At 40.7% G+C, this 20,928-nt stretch overlaps 1 protein-coding gene across 1 annotated transcript in view; it reads left to right on the top strand.

Annotated features, from left to right (window-relative positions):
* The window catches only part of DEPTOR (DEP domain containing MTOR interacting protein), a 79,994-nt gene that overhangs the window by 20,223 nt on the left and 38,843 nt on the right, over positions 1 to 20,928 (top strand). The window contains exons 3-5 of the mRNA XM_032132275.1: positions 6,117 to 6,295; positions 9,031 to 9,154; positions 14,859 to 15,037. Of these exons, the coding sequence (XP_031988166.1) occupies positions 6,117 to 6,295; positions 9,031 to 9,154; positions 14,859 to 15,037 (482 nt within the window). The remainder of the gene's footprint in view (positions 1 to 6,116; positions 6,296 to 9,030; positions 9,155 to 14,858; positions 15,038 to 20,928) is intronic.

The following is a 20,928-nucleotide window of genomic DNA, read 5'->3' on the forward strand; positions in this document are numbered from 1 at the left end:
GACTGAGCAATGCCTGTGTCTGTTCCCCGGAGTGTGCTTTGATCCCTCACAGTGTTAGTAAGATATTATGGGTATTGGGGATGTCCTTGTGCACGTTTGGTTGCAGGCTTAGTGGCCTTAGTACTTCCTGAATGTATAAAAAAAGACTTCATAAAAGAGGCAGCCACAATATTTTATTTAAAGCCACAGGGACGCTGCTGAACCACCACTTCTTTGGAAGCTTTAGGATTTCCTCTGCCGTGCACCAAGAGTTTAGTTGAAGTCTTTCTATCTGGCTCTGTGTTCTGGCATCTCCTCACTTTGACTACAGATATGGCTGTGGGCAAAAAATTGGAGATTATCACAGTGATGAGAACTGATGTCAGGAGCTGCTTTGAAGATACCCCTTCTAAACATTTTTGAGATGGCAGAATTTCTCCTCAGCCACAGCTACCAAAACAGAAATATCTTCATCCTATTTCCAGTATGACCCCATGTTTTAAAGGGTAATTTAGCTGCTGTGAATATCAAGTAACAGAACTAAGTGATTTCAGAGCTGAAGCATAAATAGAAAGAGGAACAGGCAGCAGTGAAATGCTGACACTTCATGTGAGACTTGGCAAGCCCAGCTGGAAATGCTTGTCCCAGCAACACACTGCATTCACAGAGTGCCTTCAGGATCGCCTCTGTGTACAAAGTTGATATCCTCACTGACCTATTTTATTTTTTTGCTGACAGTGCAAAGGCAAAATTTTAATATAAAGGACATTTTAAGTAGGTTTTCCTGGGTGTGTATATATACACAAATGCCACCTTATGCTCATTTATTTTGTAACAGATCGGGTGTGTAACTGACTTGTAAGTTTTAAATTTCAGTGGGACTTAAGCTTCTAAGTCACTGAGATGCTTTGGAAAATGTGATCTTTCAGTAAGATGCCCATCTACCATGCTGTAGACAGGTCATGTGCTTATGTTATAGAACACTGAACTTTGAGACCTCTGGGAGGATACGAAACTGTTCTATTTCAAACAGAAAGGGGCAATTCTACCTGCCAGTGGAGTACCTAGGATGTCCCTTGAGAAGAAGTGTGAAAAACCTATGCTCTTTGGCCACCATGAATTGTCCTTATCTTTGGCAAAACACTTCTTTTGTCCATTTATGTTTGTCACAAAGGATGTTGTGACTAGTTTTCCTTGGAAATAAGTAAATCTTTCTCTTACAGATATATATGAAATTTGTGAAAGAATTTTAAGATGGCAGGAACTAATTTTCTGCTAATTTTCAAGGGATCTAGTATAGTTTTGTTCAGAGTTTACCCAAATTTGATGAAATTGTAATAGTTCAGTGAATGCTGCCTGGCAGTGCTCAATCTGGGATAGTCACTGAAACTAAGGGTGTATGCAAGGTGTAACACAGCAGTAATGCATGAGCATGCCAGAACTTCTCAGCAGCAGTTGAGCATGCTGAGGCAAGATGTGCACTGTGCCATGACTAATTACTTCATCAGTGTGCATTGTTCAATAATTAGTAAATTCTGATAGGAATTTCTATTTTCAGTGATCTCTTCACTGGTGTTTTATTCTTCCATTTAAAAAAGTTGTTTTATCCAAAGCATTGTGGGCAGCAGGTTGAGGGAGTTGATTCTGCCCCTCCACTCCACTCTGATGAGACCCCCCCCGGAGTGCTGTGTCCAGCTGTGGGGTCCTCAGCACAGAGAGGACATGGACCTGTTGGAGCAGGTCCAGAGAAGGACCCTGAAGATGATTAGAGGGGTGGAACATCCCTTGTGGAAACAGAAAAACAGACTGAGAGTGTTGGGGCTGTACAGCCTGGGAGAGAGACCTTATTGTGGCCTTTCAAAACTTAAAGGGGGCTTGGAAGAAAGATGGGGAACAACTTTTTAGTAGGGCTTGTTGCAATAGGATGGGGGTAATGGTTTAAACTAAAAGAGGTCTAGATATAAAACAGACTAGATATAAAGAAGAAAGTTTTTGCAATGAGGGTGGTGAAATACTGGAACAGGTTTCCCAGAGAGCTGGCAGGTGCCCCATCCCTGGAAATATTCAAGGTCAGCATGGAGGGGCTCTGAGCAACTTGATATAATGGAAAATGTCCCTGCTCATGTTGGACTAGATGACCTTCAAAGGTCTTTTTCAACCCAAATTGTTCTGTTTCTATGATTCTATGTTTCTATGGTTCTATTATATGTACATCTTCGTGTGTGTGTGTGTCATTGTTTCAGGAAGGTTAAAAGAGGTGAATGAGTGGAGTGCATTGTGAAAGTGTTCATACAATGCTGTCTGTTTAGAGTGTCAGGGACCAACCTGTTCCTTGCACATATTTTAAGCCTTGCTACGATAAACGTAGGAACTATATAGGATGTACTAGGAGCTGGCAGATTAATTATTCAGAAAATTATCAAGAAGAGCAGGAAGCTTTCAGGTTTTTTTCATTCATAGAACTCAAGATTGGATAATGCTTTGTGAGATCTATGTTAGCCAAGCACAGACTACTGGACTTAATAGAGGGAAGTAGCTGGGTGAGATATTTGGACTGTGGTTCAGTTAATGATATCCTTACTGTATTCATCCAGCAGGTTGGCCTTTCCTGGGGTTTAAAAGGAAAGCGAATTGTGCAGGCACTGTCTCATAAATCCTTACCCACTGCTTCAGAAAAGAGGCAAGGAACTTCAAAATGTATAATGTCCCTGGTGGAAATAAAAATGCCCCTGTTGATGAAAACCAAAATGCAAGTTTCATGTAGCTGCAAGAGCAATTTCCTCCCAAGTTAGTGCCTGATTTTTCATTTCTAGGCAAAAATTTAGATTTTTCCAGTATCATGAAAGTACCTAATGGCATCTCAAAAATAACATTGTTCCAAATACCTCTGAACACGTTTACTGCAAAGCAGGAGAAATGTGTTCCAAGTTATCTTGTTCCACACTATGTAGGAGGAAGGCACTTCTCTTTGGAGCAAGAGTCCCTTCATATTGTCAATTAGAGCAACTCCTGTTTAGACAAACGCCCAAGAAAACTATTCTGGCATGCATGCATGCTTGCAAATACAGCCTTTATTTGTTGTAAGCATGAGTAAGAGCCATGGCTATAAATTTGTAAATATTAAAGGCTTGCGTGTGCCTGTTAACCTTCACAGGCAAGTGCTCAAATGCTCTGGATCCCACTCACATGGTTTTCCTCAGGTAGGGCAGACTGTGGCCCCACATGCAAAGTCTGGCAGGTAATCTTGAATAATATATGGAATTATATATGGGTGATGTATTGGTGCACACAAGATTGTTTTCTGGTGTTAAGCTGTTAAGTTGCAAAAAGTGGGTCCATGTTTCAAAGGCTTGTTGAATCAAGGTGTCCCCCCATCACCCTTTGTTGTTTGCCTCTCTTATCCCCCTTCTCCCCTCAGACTGGTCAGGGTTTGTCAGTCAGCTAATTCGCCTGAACAGCTCTTGAGAAAAACTTCTTCTAGTGATAAAAATGTGTTTGATGTCAAGTTAGGTCTTTTCCAGTCATCATGCAGACTAGCTGACGTAAAGTGATTAACATTACTTAAAGGGAGAACATCAAGGACTTTGGTCAAGAAGCCTGTTTCTCAATGCCAAGGGATAAAGAATTTACCACTTCACTTGAGCATTGGTTCCAGTGTATAATTGTATTCACTGGTACATTTTATTCCTTTTTATTCCATTTGATTTGGCTCCTGATAAATACTTCTGAGCACAGACGCATTTTTTAAATTCCTGCCTGAACTTTTGATTGGCACACTGCAATATATGCTCAATAACTTTACCTGAGGCTTCTGTGTAGTTTACACTAGTTACAGTGTTAATTTATTGAGCTACTTCTCCTCCATAGAGTTTCATTTTTGACACCACCAAAGAGAAAATCTGAATTCCATTTGTGTTTGTTATTCCAAATAAATAAGCCTGGACATAATTCACTATGGACATAATCGGTATAGACTGCAGAAGAAATTCCCACATTCATTTGGAAATTCAGGTTTGGTAAGGGTTATGTGGTTATGTTTTCTTTGACTTAATGATTTTGTAGTGTCTCAGCAAATTTGGATCCACTTTAGCAAGCAGGTAAAAGTAATTCAGATAATGAAATATCTATGAGTTTTATGAATATAGACAAAAAGGTGTACAGAGACATCCCATAAATTGTCTGAGTGAGGAAAAAGATTGTAGAGAGGGAACCTGTGTCTTTTGGCACGACAGAGGAATTGAAATATTTATAAGCCCACCAACTGCAGGAAAGCCTGCAGTCAGAATTTAAGACATAAATGCTCATTTCTGGGGCTCTTGACTGATGACTTGTCTGTGAGATGACAGTACTGGCATACTCCTATGCAACATGTGGACAAAGAATTTTGTAGAAGGGATTTTCCCACCTATATCAGATGAACTCCATCCATTTAGACTTACACCACTGACAGAAAGCTGGGTTGAGCTGTCTACATTTGTATTACACACTTTTTCCTGTTTTGTTCTTGCAGGTTATTGTGTGACGTAAGATTGGATGAACATTAACAGAACCTGGAATGTATTTTAATTGTAAAGCTCCATCAGACATACTGATAATTGCATGTTCTATAATTAAAACTGTGAATGCTTTATTTTCTAAGCATGGTGACAGCTGTTAGAGCACATCTGGAAAATATGCTTTAAGCAAAAGTATTTTAGCTCAGAGAATTTCATAATGTGTGAGATATTTACCAGCATTTCTTTCCAGAATAGTGATCTGATTGATCCGTATTTTTAATATATGTCTTGCTTTTTTTTTTGTTATGATATTTGCAAATCTGGTTTTGAATTCACATCCCAGATTGGCCATTCCAGTGTAGTTCAAGGCTAAATGCTGCAGAACAAAGCATTGCTTTGCTACTACTTTTAGGTAGAAGCCTACAGAAGTCTTGTCTGATGCCCTAATAATATTTCTTTCACTGATTTCAGCCAAGTGTTTTCCCTTTTTATGTTTTTAAGAAGAAATTATTGTTTCATACTGGAATTTCATTGAGAGAGAAGTTTCTCATACTCCTGTTCTGTGCTTCTTGAGGCTCATGTTAACACCCTTCTGTGCTATCACCCTTGTACCCCCTACAATTATTATAGCATTACTCAGGACTCTTTGCAGTCAGCTAGAGTGTTTACAAGGTAGGACCCTGGCCACTTGGAAATGAACAGCAATGTTTCGGTTTGTGATAGGAGCCCAAGCACTGCGGTTTCTGTGCTTTCCTCAGAGCTGTGGTATAGACATTATAAACCCAGGTTTTCTGATGTGATTCATTAAAATGGAAGAGGAAAGCATAAAAATTCAAACAACTTTTAAACCCTCTGTCAATTTATTGCTAATGTTGCTTATTTTGTTTATTTGGGAAAAAATGACTAAACATGAAGATGCAGAACTTCAGTAATACCTCAAGGTATTACTCTAATCAGGATCTTGCATTCTGACCCAAGCATCTCAACCAACTTGCTTTCAGGATGATCAGGGAGATTTTGCAAGCAGAGAGCATTTGTCAACAGATGCCTAAGAGGGAAATCAGTTTCCTTTATTTGGAGTAGGAGGCAACCTTTTAATGATAGATAACATTGTGTTGGAGCAGCTTCACACCTGAGTTTTAAATCGTAAATGCTATCCTTGTTGTGCAGTTGGAGGCAAAATGCAGTTACCTAACCAAGGGCGAAGCTACAGCTGCAAAAATTAATGAGATTAAAAAAAAATCTACAGCAGTGATCCTATAAAATAATACGGAACACATTAGTGTTAATGTTGGAAAATTAATTCCAAATTATTGACAGTTTAATTGACCTATGGGAAGTATTTTAAGGGACTTAGTGTGTTCTTCTGTGCTGTTCTTCAGTTTTTTAAACTTCTCCACAGGGCATAAAACAAGTTTTTCCAATTATGGGGTTTAAAGTTGTAACAAATGGTTGCTGTGGGTTCCCTAGTGGTGAGATGCCAGCGCTGGATGTGTGACTGGGACTCTTCCTTTTCTGCCCAACACCTGCAAAGCCCATCCTGTGAGCAGGGCTTGGGTGCCACTGCTCTGCTCTCACCCCAATCATGCTGGTTACAGAGGCTCTTTGCAAATGATACTTAGAAGGTGATTTGACCCCCAGGCTCCGACTGCACGAAGAAAAGGTCATTAAGGATCGGCGACACCACCTCAAAACGTATCCGAACTGCTTCGTTGCCAAAGAGCTGATTGACTGGCTGATTGACCACAAAGAGGCCTCCGACAGGGAGACAGCCATTAAACTGGTGCAGAAATTACTGGATCACAGCATTATCCACCATGGTAAGTGCAGTATCAGCTGCTAAAAAGTTCTAAGCTGAATTTATTGACTGCTTTGAGACAAAGGGAAATCTCACTCCTGCTCTTCAGCCAGGTATAGGACAGGTAGGATCCTTTCCCTGCCAGAAATGGAGCATCTCCCTTGAACTGCTATGCAAGGTCACCTGTGTCCTGAAGGAGATGAGAGCCTGAAGAGGTGTGGAGAGGTGTTCCCCATAGCAGGGGGGGAAGTGACTGGAAACTGTGATGCAGCTTCCCTATCTCAAGAGCTGCTCCAGCTGGATCGTGTCCCCCCTCTCCCTGCTGCCCTCATTTCCCTGCTCTTAAGACCACAGTTCTTCTTCAGCTGAAAAATCCATCTGAAAAATCAGCCAGCAAAAAAAGAGATCATTTTTCTCATGTGGATTAGTTCTCTGGCCCTGGCCCTCACAGCAGCTGCACAAACATTAGTGCTGGTACAGCTGCAAGAAAGTTAGTGGTCCGGCTGTGCCCTAATTAATTTTCTCCTAAACTTGTTGTCTGTTTGAGATCTGTTCCTTTCAGCTTCTTGAATAACAATTCATGCTGATCAAAAGGCTTCCAATTCACTGGTAGCATTTAGTTGCCTTTTGGGGCACAAAGAGGCTGGGAAGCACAAGAGCAAAGAAGATCCAAGGCCTCAATTTCAAGCCTATAGTATTACCCATTTCAAAATGGCAAATGTACCATTTGTTGCTTTTTTAAGAGAAAACTGAGTGACTATGAACAGACAAATGTTGACTTTATGCAGAGGTCATTGTATGTGCAGCAGTGCTGCTGCTGTCTGCAGTACATTAACAACACCTTAATTAAAGTCAGAAATGCACATATTGAATGAGTGCCACTTCTACAGCTTCTGCTTGGCTATTAAATGAAAATTCTGGGTTGTTATGGAAACTGGGACTCACGGTAGATAGTTAAAGAATAAAGTAATTATAGGGTATTCAAATCTGTCTACTTAATCCTCTGTTGAGAAAATGTCAGTGAAGAGTTGCGTGGATGCCTGAGTGACTTAATTTAATTGAGCAATAGATGTTTTATTGCTGAATGCTTGTTGAAAGTTCTAACTTTCCTTCAAGCGTTTTCTACCCTAGGATCCAATTGCAAACTCTAGAAAAAATTTTATATATGTGTGTGTATATATTAGAAATGGAACAGGTGTTTCTTGAAAATGTTCATGTATTGCACTGTAATAAAATAGTTTGTGAAGTGAGCTTGGGCAGGTAAATTCAGAGAGGTTCCATCAGGTTCTGCAGGATGCTCAGAGCATTCTTTCAAGTCCCATGTCCAGTGGAAGAGGTACCACTTCCTGCTTCTGTGGTGCAGAAGGTCCCCCATGTATGTGGGTTCACAACTCTGTTAGGAGCAGATTGCTTGGGATAGCTTTCCCATCAGTTTATGCCCTTGATGGGGCTCTGTTCCGCATTTACAAGAGCCCATGATCAGCTGCTGTTTTACAAACCTAATCTGGCATTTCTCAGTGTGCTCACGTTGTACCTACCATTTGCTAGCTGGCATGGCAGAGCAATTGAGACAATTTTAAGAGGGAAGAAGGCTTTGATTTTAACTGTTTCTTTAGGAAGTCTCAGGTTTCCTACAGCACTGCTAACTGATACAAATAACTTTAAGAAGTTTGGCAAACCTTAAATTATTGGGCATTCTACTCTAGTGGCCTTTTAAACAAACAAGCCAACAGACTGTTTTCATCAAAAGGTTTTCTGGGTATGCAGCAGATGGATGCGCTTTTGCTCTGTATGTTTGCAGTAATACTCACAAAACTAATGAACACTTACCCCCTCACTCAGAAATTTGGTTACCTCTCTGAAGGTTTCCTCCAGCTTCTTAGAACCTGTCACGATCCGCTAATACAAGCAGGGGTCGTGATGGTTCGTTTATCGATCTCTGAGTGTGAAAGGACACAAGGGATTTCAGTTTTAATCAAAACAGTGCACCTTTATTAAGTGCCCACGACACGGTAATGCAATAGAGGGGAGAGAGAGAGAGAGATAAAAAAAACCAAAGTAAAAGAGTAGAGAGGAAGAAAAAGAGGGGGCAATAGCTACCAACGGATGAGACAAAGTCCTCGTGGTCTTCTGCCAATAGATTCGTCTTCTTTCCGTGGGGAGATCTTGAGCTCAGTTATTTCAGAAAGTCCCTTTATAGTCCTTTTCAGAAGTGAGGGGCAGCTGGCCAAGAGGTGGGGAAATCTACAGCCGTTGTTATGGGGCCCGTTGCTTTGGGAAACAGGTACAGGACAGGTGTACAGGACAGATGTACAGGATAGGTGTACAGGACAGGTGTACAGGACAGATGTACAGGATAGGTGTACAGGACAGGTCATTCCTTTCCGCTTCAGCACAGTCCTTCCCGCCTGGGCAGCAAGAACGGCGCAGTCCATTGTGACCTGCACTAATTTCCTCAGGAATGCGTACCAGTTCCCAGCGGGCACATCCACAGGCAACACTTGGCAGACTCCCCACCTCAGCCAGGCCAGGACTCCTGTGTTCAGTCTCTGTCCTCGGTGATGATCGTGAGGCAGATGAGGGATCTTCAGACCATCTCTTACAGAACTGAGTAAAGTTTGTGTGCTCAGAAATACAGGGGGTTAGACTCTACGTGTGCTTGCTTTGAAGTTCAGCAGTGGTCCCTGCTAAGTGGGTCCTCAACTACTTAACATGTATGTGAAGGGGTTTTTTTTGTTTAATTATTTTATGTTTCAGTCTGTGATGAGCATAAAGAATTCAAGGATGTCAAACTGTTCTACCGCTTCAGAAAAGATGACGGGACGTTTCCGCTGGACAATGAGGTGAAGGTGTTCATGAGAGGACAAAGACTGTATGAAAAGTATGTTGCATTCAGTATTCATAATGTGTTGATTATAGTGCCATGTGAAGCAAATTATACTTGTCAATCTATTTTTGAATAGTCAGAGGCTCTCAACTCATGCAGAAATGGGTCTGGGCAATTCCATTAGTTAGGGGTCCTTCCCTCTCCTGTTTTTCTTTTGCTTTTTTACTATATTCACTTGAGGCATTTTGTTTAAAATCTGATGCCCCAGGTTATAAATACATCCTATATGAGAATTCAATGCAAATTGAAGCCCTTGAAATCTGTTCTGTAAAAATAATTACAGAATTATTTGTCAAAATAATTCAAATAATTACGTAAATATTTGTCAGGGAAAAGCATAATCATAATTCCTAAAACATTAGTACAAAATGCATTGAACAAGCAGCTACATGTTTGTGGAGACTCCATATCTACAGCTTCACAAGGAGTACAATTTTAAATCATAGGTGAGATGAATCCTCAGTGTTCCAGTCTGCAAAGTTTCAACATCAGAAAAGTTATGTTAAAAGTAATTTCAAAAAAACCACCAACCCAACCAAGAGCATCTAATTACGACTTTAAACAGATTATTATGCTGAGATACTGAATATCCCACTGGATTATTTCTGTCAACTAACTAGGTAGCTTAACCATACTTCCTAATATAAAATTAAAGACATTTTTATTCGGGATGTAGAGATTTTGACATGGTACTTTCAAGCAGAGAGAATAAAATGCATGCTGGCATATGCTAAAAATTAATGCAAAGTTGTGATATGTTATTTACCAAAAAGCTTGAAGTATTGCTCTAGACTGAATGCCACCCCCTCTCCTGCTTGCTTGGAGCAGAAGCATGCAGCAGCCAGGAGAGATGCTGTGTTTTCTCACTGAAGGGAATTTGTTTCCTTCTTAGAATAAAGCACTCAGGAAACTCCCAAGTTTAAAAGCTGATAATAAATATTATTTTCAAGGTTAGCCAGCTCTGAAGAGCAGTTTGGTGAAAGAGCAGTAAAACCAAAATATAAACAAATACTTGTAAATGCCACTCCGTTTGTTGCACCCATCATATAAAATTCCTCGAGACACAGTGACTGTGACTATTATATTATAAAAGTATAATAAATTGTATAAGACACAAGAAAATGCATCACTGGAGAAAATCCTCTATTCTATGCACTGGGACAGCCACCTCCAAACTCTTCTGTGCCTTACTAAGCAGAATGTTTGCTCTTTAGACTCAGTGAGCATGCAGTGCCTACAAGCCTGACCCATACTCTGAAAAGTAGATTAGAATGTCTACAGTGCTTTTTTGGTCTATATTTCTATTTCAGGTTTCCATAAGAAAAATAATTTTTTGTTGGCGTGGCTGATGTCAGTCTTCTGCATGAAAGGAGCCATGGTAGAAAGAACTTTCTTCTACCAGTGTCTGCTTCCATCGCCATTTCTCTGAATGGACAATTGTCTCCAAACCAATGTCTGTGATCCAGTTTGTCTAACACTGTACTAGCAGAAAAATGTTCATAACTGTAGAGATTGTTCCCACCTTGGCAAAGGAGTTAATGCCAAAAGCAGCACCTGTATCTAAATATAACTGCATCCTCGTGAGGTGCTTGCTCCTAGGCAACGTATCTGAAGGGTTCAGAAACTTTTAAAACCAGCCCTGAGTGCTAAATATAGTATAAATTAAAAATACCTGGCATTTCAAAACCAGTATGTGACAGTCAAAGCTAGTCAAAATTCTCCATGGATCATCAGAAGTATTTTATATTCATGGGAGATAAGAAGGCATACCTGGACAATCTGGACTTCACTTTGCTTATTTTAGCAAATCTACTGTGCAGAGATTTCAGATTCTGTTAGTTCCCTTGTCCATGCACCTTTATTAGCAACACCTTCACTGTTTCATTGGATACACTTTAAACTCAAAATCTAATGCTGAAAGTCAGGAAGAGCTCTGCAATGAAATGTGTGATTGTGTAATATATCTGTTCTATCAGTTTGCTGATAGTGCTGAGAAAGAAAATATTAATTCAGTGCTGTTAAAATAATTACTAAATGGCAGCAACTGGAGAAAAGTATTTGTGCACAAACATGAAGTCACTTACCAGCATATTCAACTTGTTTATCAAAATGTCTATGGGCCCAATTGCAAGAGAAATGCAGCTATGCCAAAGGAAATCTTTCTCAATCCAACACATTTTGAAAATCTGTGTCTAATTTTACAGGGTTTGCTGATCTTCACTAGGCTTTGCTAATTTAAGATGGACATTGTAATTATTTCCTGCTCTTTTCCACTCTCTGCATTAGGGCTGGAGTAGCACTATGTTCAGAAGCGAACCTAGTTTGTGCTTGCCAAAGTTGCAGACTTGTTACCCAACACCAGTCCATGCAGATTTGTACCCTCAATGGGTAAAATGAACAAAATATTTCAGGAGGATCAGCAGGTTGTTACATGGGAAGAGGCATGGATGTCTTAGGCAGGTTTCTTGCATTCAGACAGCTGTTTTGGGTAAATGCCATGTTCTCTGCCCTGGGCCATGGGACCATTAGGACTGTCCCTCTGCTGAGGAGCTCCCTTTCCTGTCTCTCTTCTGCATGACCGTAAAGGTCCTTGTAACCTGAACTCTCCTTTCTTGTGGCATTACCCCCTTCACCCACTGTGGGCATCTTTGGTGGCTGTACCTGTGGGATTAGAAGATTTCAAATCAGTCTCTGATTGCATTCTCCCTTCATTTGCACTGAAAATCATCATTCAGTTCAGACTGCCTGCACATCATTGCAAACTTTGGTAATCTTTTCTGTGATCATGCTTTGAGGTTCAGGTTTATACCTAGAGATTAAAACTACTGGATTTCCTACAGTCTTGTCTGAAACTGTTGAATAGTTTATAAGATCTAAGATTGGTATCTGCTTTCAAGCTCTACAGGACTGACCAGAAAGATTGAATGAGATAAACATGTTTCCTGTTCAACAAAACTCTGCCTGCAAATCTTATATAAATCCAGCACAGACCTTTCATAGCTTTGAAAAAAAAATCACGTTGTGCAGGCATCCTATTTTTATGATGTTTGCAATTCTCAGTAGAGTTTGGTCAGGGCACACAAGATTGTTGTTTCTGGTGCAGTTGTGTTTAGGAGCTATAAGTCATTTCATGATGCTGATATCAACTGAGATTTTTGAACCAGATTTCACAGTGAAAGAAGTGCAGATTTATGATTTTAATTTCAGGAAATCTTTCAGATAATTTGGAGACTGCATTCTTGGAATCACTTCCAGTTTAACTCATCAGTGGTTAAGTTGCATTTATCCTCTGGTGCAGTTACTTTGATAAAAACAATGTTAAAGATTTCTTTGAAAAGGAGTTTGAATTTCACTCTTTGGCTAAATACATTCCTTTAATGCAGGATAACACCAGTTTTAACAAATAATATGTTTTGATATTAATAGCCTCAGGTTTTTTTGAAACAAGGAGAAGATATAAGAATAAGAGGCAGTTTCCAGTTCTAGCTAATGAAAGACTGGGGTTTTTGATTGATGTAAATTGGTACAGTTTTGTTGACAGCCATGGAGTTACAGTGATTTACTTCAGTGAGTGATGTAAGTCGATGGACTGCTGTGTCTGGGCCTCTTAAACTGGCAATTTGTCGTGTCTGTTTGTTCACAAGTCCGAATCCTTTGCAGTGCTATTCTGGGCTTATGCAGAAGGGTGTGAAATGTCAAACTGAGTGTTTTTCCACTTGATATTTTTCCAGATTTCTTTTGTGTCTCTGTAAAAGTCTAACAGTTAGCATTGCCTTTTCAAGGACCTTTCTATCTGCAATTTCAATGAGCTGGTCAACTAATTATAGACTCATCAAAGAACAATTAATGTAATCCTAAGGATTTTTTTATTTGGTGCCTGCAGAGCCTGGGTAACCAGTTCTGGGTAACCATGCAGCAGATGGTACAACAAGACACAAGCTTTGGGTTTGCATTTTTTTTCTGAGGCGTAAAAAGCCTGGTGAACAAGACACATTTAAAGATAGTCCCTTGGAGCATAGTCGGTCTATATTAGATGTGGTTAGTGTGGGACAAAATGCTGTGGGACGAGGTGCTTGTAAATTAAACTATTAAGAAAGAATAAAGTCTGCAAGAGTTCTGGAGTCAATACTTTGTCCCCTGTGGCTCATACTCTTGCTTTTGACCTCATCCCTGACTTCAGCTAATTTTAACTTTCTCAGTTCTTAGTCAGCTCAGAGGTGCTGGCAATGACACACCATCTAAATGAGCAGTTCATTGTGCTACCACTGACATGCAGCTGTGGCTGAGCAGCCTTTGCCTGGTTTGATGATCTGCTACCTGATGGTCAGATCCAGTAGGTTCAGGCCTCAGGTTAGTGCTCATTAAAGTCAAGAGAAGAAATCTTTTGGATGAAATAACAGAGGCTGGACCCTGTTAAACCTGTTCACTGTAATTTCAAATTAAACTTCTCTCTGTGTCCCTATGGCACAGATTTTTCTGTGAAGTGAAGGAAGTGAAGTTATATTCCATAATCTCTGGACATGCTGTCAGGTTAAGAAGCAGATGGCTCATATATGGATTTACTTGAATTTCAATTCCTTTATCACAAGGGCAAAGATGAAGCACTTCCAGAATATGCCTGTTGTAGTTCATATGTGCCCTTAATTTCAAAATAGTTGGTGAAGGGAGGGCACCTGTTAATCTTACATGGAAAAAATAACCTTTCCATTCTTGAACTGTTACTCTGAAAGTCTTACCACTAGTCCTATTATTAGCCTATAATAAATAAAATAGTTATGAAAAAAATAAGGCTAATAAGGATGCTGTGGTGCTCAGTCTCCCCCCCAAAAAAGTGGAATTCTGCATTAAAAAAAAATTATTCTCATTTCTTCTTTCAAACTGCCTTCTCTTTCTAACTTCCAAACTGACTTTTGCATTAACAAAATATTGAGGCTTTTTCATTATTTTTTAAAATACTGTGCTATTTGCATAGATACCTTGAATAGAGAAGAATTTTATTAGTATCCTTCAGCTACTCACATGCCAATTGCTAGGAGGTTTAGGGACATCTCATGATGTTCCTCTGACTGGTGTTACACAGAGCCAGATGAGGCACAGAGAACTGTGAGCCTCAGATGTTAAAATGTGTTCACGTTCATGTGCAACTCACTGACTGCAGCTGCATCTCCAAATGTTGGATGCACAATATTTATCAGCCCCCAAACTGCAAAACTACCTTTTGTCCTCTTCTTGAATTTTTCTGCAGCTGTTTTAGAGCTTATGGAGAGAATTTTCAAAGTCAGCTAAATGACTTCAGGGCATAGTCCTGCTAACTGTAAATATTAATTAGGAAGCTTCAAACACATTAGTCACCTTCTGGTGCTTTTAGGCTAATTTTTTTTTCAAAGGTGATTATACAGTAACTTTTAAAGAATGTAAAACACTAAATAGGGGAAATGCAAAATCTAAAAATCTTATTTTCTTTTAGGGAAAAAAACAAGAAAGCATTAACTTCATACAGGGATATAAAGCCTAAATTTATTGGCTAAGCAGTTATAATTCACTTCCTAAGTAGATTGATAGCTTGAGGAAAGATTTAGTAAGTGAGTGAAAGCTTCATAGACGTTTGCTTAATATCAATGAGATTTGCCAGTATAGATTTGCAATTGCTTTTCTGAAGAACCATTTTCCCTACCGATTTTCCCCTCCACCATACCAGGCTGATGAGTTCTGAAAATACCCTTCTGCAAGCCAGGGAAGAGGAAGGAGTCAAGTACGAGCGGACCTTCGTAGCATCGGAATTCATTGACTGGCTGATCCAGGAAGGAGAGGCCACCACACGGAGCGAAGCGGAGCAGCTCGGCCGCAGGCTTTTGGAGCATGGGATTATACAGCATGGTGAGAAATCTACTGCCAAGTAGTAAAAGCTACACTTACTGTAGCACTTTTTTTAGCTCAAATCACGTGGAGGGGCCATTGTCTTCCTGATCATGGTATGTTTATGTTCTAAATAGTTTCAGATAGGATTCTAAGTAACTGTATTTAGTAAAAGGGTGGCTTTTTCAAAAGCTCATTGTATTAGTTCTGAAAATGCTTCCTCAAATGCAAGATATGGATGGAATTTGAAACTGTTTAATAAAAACTTAAGGATATGGATGAAAATCAGTGCTCCTATGCTTGAAGTAATTACGTTGTAGAACTTGCTATCTGCAATGTGTGTAATTGAGGTAAATAGCTTTTTAAGGATCAAACAGGGATTAGAGACATAAATAAGCTAAATTCTGTATGCAGGATAAAAATTTCAGGTTCTCTGTATCTCCCTATTTGTAGACAGAACAGAGCATAGTCTGATGCCAGACAAGCAACTTTCCCTCTTGGGCATGTAGCAGAGTTGTTATAGTATGTTTGGGCAAGAAAGAGGATGTCACTTTTGGTTGAAGCGTTATTGTATTTGTCCTGGTGGTATAACTTCTTTCAGGCAGGAATCAAATATTTGTTCATGGTCCAGTATAATGTGTCTGGCAGATCCACCTTCACCAAGAAGCTCCTTCTGTTAAGGGTGGAGGAGACAGAGTTTTCTCTCTCTGCTGCCCCAAGGGTGAAGAAATGAACATCCCTGGTACTAAACCCCATTTTACATGTTGTCATCATCTGTTCTCAGTGCACGTTGCCCTTCTGTGAGCAGGCATTTCCCACCATAGGAGTGGCAGTGCCTCTGGGGGCAGTGAAGGGGTGCCAGGAGATAATAACAGAATGGCAGAAGCTGTTGCCTACATTACTTAATGCACAATGGGAAAGTAACCAGATCCTGGTGGTCCGAGTGTTGTTACATCAACCCTAATTCTGACAGAGAGCAAATTGATGATATCAGCAGGCTGTTAGTATACAAGGTGCTAGATTGACTAGGTAGCTTGTTTCTTCACGAGAAAACCTAGTTTTAATAATTGAGAAAAATGGGCATGTAAGTGACCTGCACAGTTCTGTCATGGTTCTAATCATGTTCACATTAACTTGCAATTACTAGGAGCTACTTCTGAATGTTTACAGTGATCAGCTTCCAGTTCTATAATTACTCCTGTGCTTCCTATGATTTATAGGGTGCCAACTGCTCAGAGCTTGATGGACAGGAAAGGTATGCCACCCCTCCTCTTTACAGCAGCAATGATTTCATTCCTATTTTTACTGAGCATTTTCCATATATTACATATGTGGTAAACTTTCCTTACCCAAAAAAAAAAAAAAAAAAAAAAGAAAAAAATAGAAAAAGTGAGATTTATGCTGATACAGATGTTTTTGCAGAGGAAATAAAGTCAGGACTTAACATTTGGTACAAAGCTGGGTTTTCTTAGTTACTGAAATCTTTGCAGAGCTAAGAAAGTCAGGATGTGGCTTTTCTTGCAGATCAACCATTGTTTCATTAAGTGAGGCAAATACTCAGCAGACCATGTTTTCAGGGAAGTAATTTTGTCCCTGTGAAGCCAGGTTTCAGGGGGCCAGGTTTCAGCGTGAGGAGCAGTGGCCCTGCTCCTCTATTGGTAGCCTTGGCCATTCTGCAGATGTGTCCCTTGCCCGTCCTGCTCCTGTAGTCAAGAGCATGTGAAAAGCACCTTCTTGGAGAGAGATTTGAATCTCGTGAAGTAAAGACAGGGTTCTGGGAACTAGTTGATTGCTGAGGAAGTGGTCTTCTCACTTGTCAATAGCAGGCCATTGCTGCAAGGCACAGTCCTCTTCCTCACCCAGTTTTTATTAAAACAAAAGTAACTGAGTGGGGATTTCACAAAGACTTGATGGGGAAGCTGGAAGTAAAGTAAAACTGAATGATGTGCTTGAGATTTATCTTTTATGAGTGACCATGCTTTGTGCCCACTTTCAGTGTGTGAAAGGAGATCTCATCCCTTTCACTGCAATAATTTGTCTAGATAGTGTTAGGTATGTTGATGTAAGTACTAGCAGAATTAACACAGAGCTGGTTTGGGTTTCATCTTAGCAACTGGATATGATCTGAACTTTGAAGGTTCATGTAATGCTGGCTTCCTCTAAGAAGGGAGCTCGAAATGAGAACTTCCAATACAAAATTAGGGATATAAACTGTAAAATGGTAGGAGTGGTATTCTCTCCCTGGCACCCTCCCACTCATCTTACCGAGTTCTAGATCCAATTAAAAAACTAAAGAAAGATATTTTTCTGTGTCTTAGTACTGTAAATTCATTTCACCATACTGTGCTTCCTTTGTTTTGTCTCTCATCAGCAGTACCAAAATGTTACTTGACACTAATTGGCATCATTGTTGGCAAGAACCAGCAGAAAAACTCCACTGAACAGGAGTGGAGAATAAAACATTTCCTGTTCTAAAGGCAATCTTTTCCTTGCAGTATTGTTTGATATCCACAATACAGAATGAAATAAAGCTTGCTGTATTGTTCTTACGAAGTATTTATTACCCCACCTAATGCCATGGAAAGTAATAGAAACTGTTGCATCAAGTTGCCAATCTCAGTAGCAATTTTCCAGCCACAACCAAAGTATGCAATTCATTTTTACTAATACTGACTTTCATTTCAATTACTCAGAGAAGCTCTATTCTGCAGCTGAGGCACTGTATTCAAAATGGCTTCCTGACACATTTTTCTTCACTTTAATTGGTCAGACACAAACCAGGTTTCACACAGGAAACAAACACCGATGCTAATTTTGAAAAGGAAAACAGTGGTTTAAGAGGAGTTGTATAAACGCTGTAAAAGCATCAAATTCTCAGTTTTAAAATAATCTTCCTGATCTCTTTAGACATATGTAACTACACACATTTCCCCTGCTGTGCATGAAATGATGAAATGTACTTAAGCGCTGAATTGCTTCTTGCCAAAATCTCACTGGCCCACACAAATCACTGAGATTAGCTCCACTGGTTGGAGCCTGGTGCTAATAATGCAAAGTTGTGGGTTTGATCCCCATATGGGCCATTCACTTAAGAGTTGGACTCGATGATCCTTGTGGGTCCTTTCCAACTCAGAATATTCTGTGATTCTGTGAAATCATAACCCACAAACCACCATTTTCACAAATAGGACCCAGATTTCCTTTTCTTTGAATTGGTACCCCCATGTAATATGGAATAAACATTGTACATTTCTTGAAGGCATGTGTTGGGATTGTAGTTGCCAGTAGTTACTTGGCGTTTGTGAGCACTGATGGCCTTCATCCAGAATATAGGAATAAAGATTGTGGGAAGAATTATAAATTTGGTGATGCACATACACTAAAGGCAGGGACAAAAGGTGCACAGAACACATTTCTCAGCTGTAGAAAAGCCTGTTTCTAATATGGTGAGGTATGTACAGCTTGGAAATATTAATAGATAAAAGATCCAGGAGACTGGATCTTTCTTAGTTCTTCTTCAAATGGACATGGTGGGGCAGATTAGCTACTGTGGTCAAAATTCACATGCAGCAGGAGAAGAAGATGGGCTGGGGGCAGACAGAGGACAATGGGAGCATCCACACATAGCCCTTTCTCAGTCTGGAAAACAGAGATAGTGAGATGTTCAAGGATGAAAGAGGGTATTCACAGAGCTCTTTATGGAGTTATTTTTGGCTCATACTTGTTTATGGCCCTTGCTGCAGAACTTACCTTGCAGCTGCATGCGCCACAGCAGCAGAGTGCTGCTGATATGATAGGCAGAGCCTTCCTGTCCTCCTCCAAGGACTCATTGGGTATGGAAGCTTGAGGGATGGAGAAACATCTGCCTGCCTTGCAGAAATTTTTAAAGTCTGGGATCTCCAGTAATAAATAGTTTAAATTTTAAAATCTGGTTAATACTGTTAAGAGAAACCAATGCTGTCTTAGGATAGCATCTACAACTTGCAAGATGAATATTTGCATTTCCTTCATGGCAGCAACCAAACCTTAGCACATTTATGAATACTTTTCAATATATTGTAGAATGTAAACACACAGGGATTGCTTTGTACCACAGACGATACAGTGTGTACCATTGAGCCTGCAAAAAATGGGGGTCTGAGCAGCAGAACTCCTCATGCCAGATAACATTCTGTCTCTTTTGTTGCTGTGGTTTCCCAAGCTGCTTGGACCTTCAAGTTCATGTGCTTGGTGTAATTTCTTCCCTGGCATCCCCCCAGCACCTTCCCTGAGCAGTGACCACAACACAGTTCAGCACGAAGAGTTTTGCGTGGCTGTGCACTCTATTCCAGGGGGTTGGGATCCAGATTCCCAGGCTCAGACCAGCAGCAGAATAGGTGTGGTGAGTTCTCAAAAGGTTTTGGTTTCCTGAATGACTGAGGGGTGGAAGAGTCTCTTTTGGAGATGACAGGCTAGCACTTTCTTTGAAACACCTGGTCTGCCTAGACCAGTGAAGCCTTTGATACTGTTTCCCGTGGCGTTCTCCTGCAGAAACTGTATTCCCGTGGTGTGGATGGGTGCACTCTTCACTAGGTAAGAGCTGGCTGGATGGCCAGGCCTGGAGTATTCCCCAGGGCTTGGTATTGGGGCCAGGGCTCATTACTGGGGCTAGTCCTCTTAATTATCTTTATTAAGGAGATCTTTTTCAAGGGATCAAGGGCAGAAAAGGTGATGTTGCAGATGACAAGAAGTTGATTGGGAGTGTTGATCTTCTGGAAGGTAGGAGGGCTCTACAGAGGGATCTGGACAGTCTGGATTGATGGGCCAGGGCCAGTGGTATGAGGTTCGACAAGGGAAGTGCTGCATCCTGCACTCGAGTCATAACAGCCCCATGCAAGGAACCCCATCCAATGCTCCAGGCTTGGAGATGAGTGGTTGGAAAGCTGCCCATTGGAAAAGGAGCTGGGGGTGCTGATTGACAGCAGCTGAACATGATCCAGTGTGTGCCCAGGTGGCCAAGAAGGCCAATGGCATCCTGGCCTGTATCAGAAATTGTGGCCAGCAGGACCAGGGCAGGGATTGTCCCCCTGTACTTGGCACTGGTGAGGCCGCATCTCAGATCCTGTGTCCAGTTCTGGGCCCCTCTGTACGTCAGAGACACTGAGGGGCTGGAGCGAGTCCAGAGAAGGGCAACGGAGCTGGGGAAGGGTCTGGAACACCAGTCTGATGAGGAGCAGCTGAGGGAGCTGGGGGTGTTTGGTCTGGGGAAAAGGAGGCTCAGGAGAGACCTTATCGCTCTGTACAGCTCCCTGAAAGGAGCTGTAGCCAGGTGGGAGTTGGTCTCTTCTCTCAGGTAGCAAATGACAGGGCAAGAGGAAAAGGCCTCAGGTTGCACCAGGGCAAGTTTAGGTTGGATATTATGAAAAATTTCTTCACAGAAAGGGTTGTCTAGAATTGGAACAGGCTGCCCAGGGAAGTGGTGGAGTCACCATCCCTAGAAGTATTTAAAAGATGTGTAGATGTGACACTTAAGGACATGGGTTAGTGGTGAACTTGGCAGCATCAGGTTAATGGTTGAGCTTCATGATCTTAGAGGTCTTTTCCAACCTAAACAATTTTATGATTTTGTCAGCACTAGGATTTTATGATGGTAATAAATAGGTGGTAAGATGCCTTAGGCATCATGATATTAGTATCTTTGGCCTCCACCCTCCTTTAAAATACCTTTCAACTTTAAAAACTTCTGTTGACATAATTGCACTTGGTCAGACCTGGTGTGTTCAGGGTAGACACATGTTCTGGTGGTTTAGCACAGAAGCAGGTGCTTATCTGCTTTCAAGAGTTAATCTTTTATCAGCAAACTCCACTGTGCAAATTACTTTCAGAGATGAAAACAAACACTTTGTAGTGACTTAGTGAGAACAGTAAATGTT

This window comes from Corvus moneduloides, chromosome 1 (assembly GCF_009650955.1).
Source record: "Corvus moneduloides isolate bCorMon1 chromosome 1, bCorMon1.pri, whole genome shotgun sequence".
NCBI classification, from domain to species: Eukaryota; Metazoa; Chordata; class Aves; order Passeriformes; family Corvidae; genus Corvus; species Corvus moneduloides.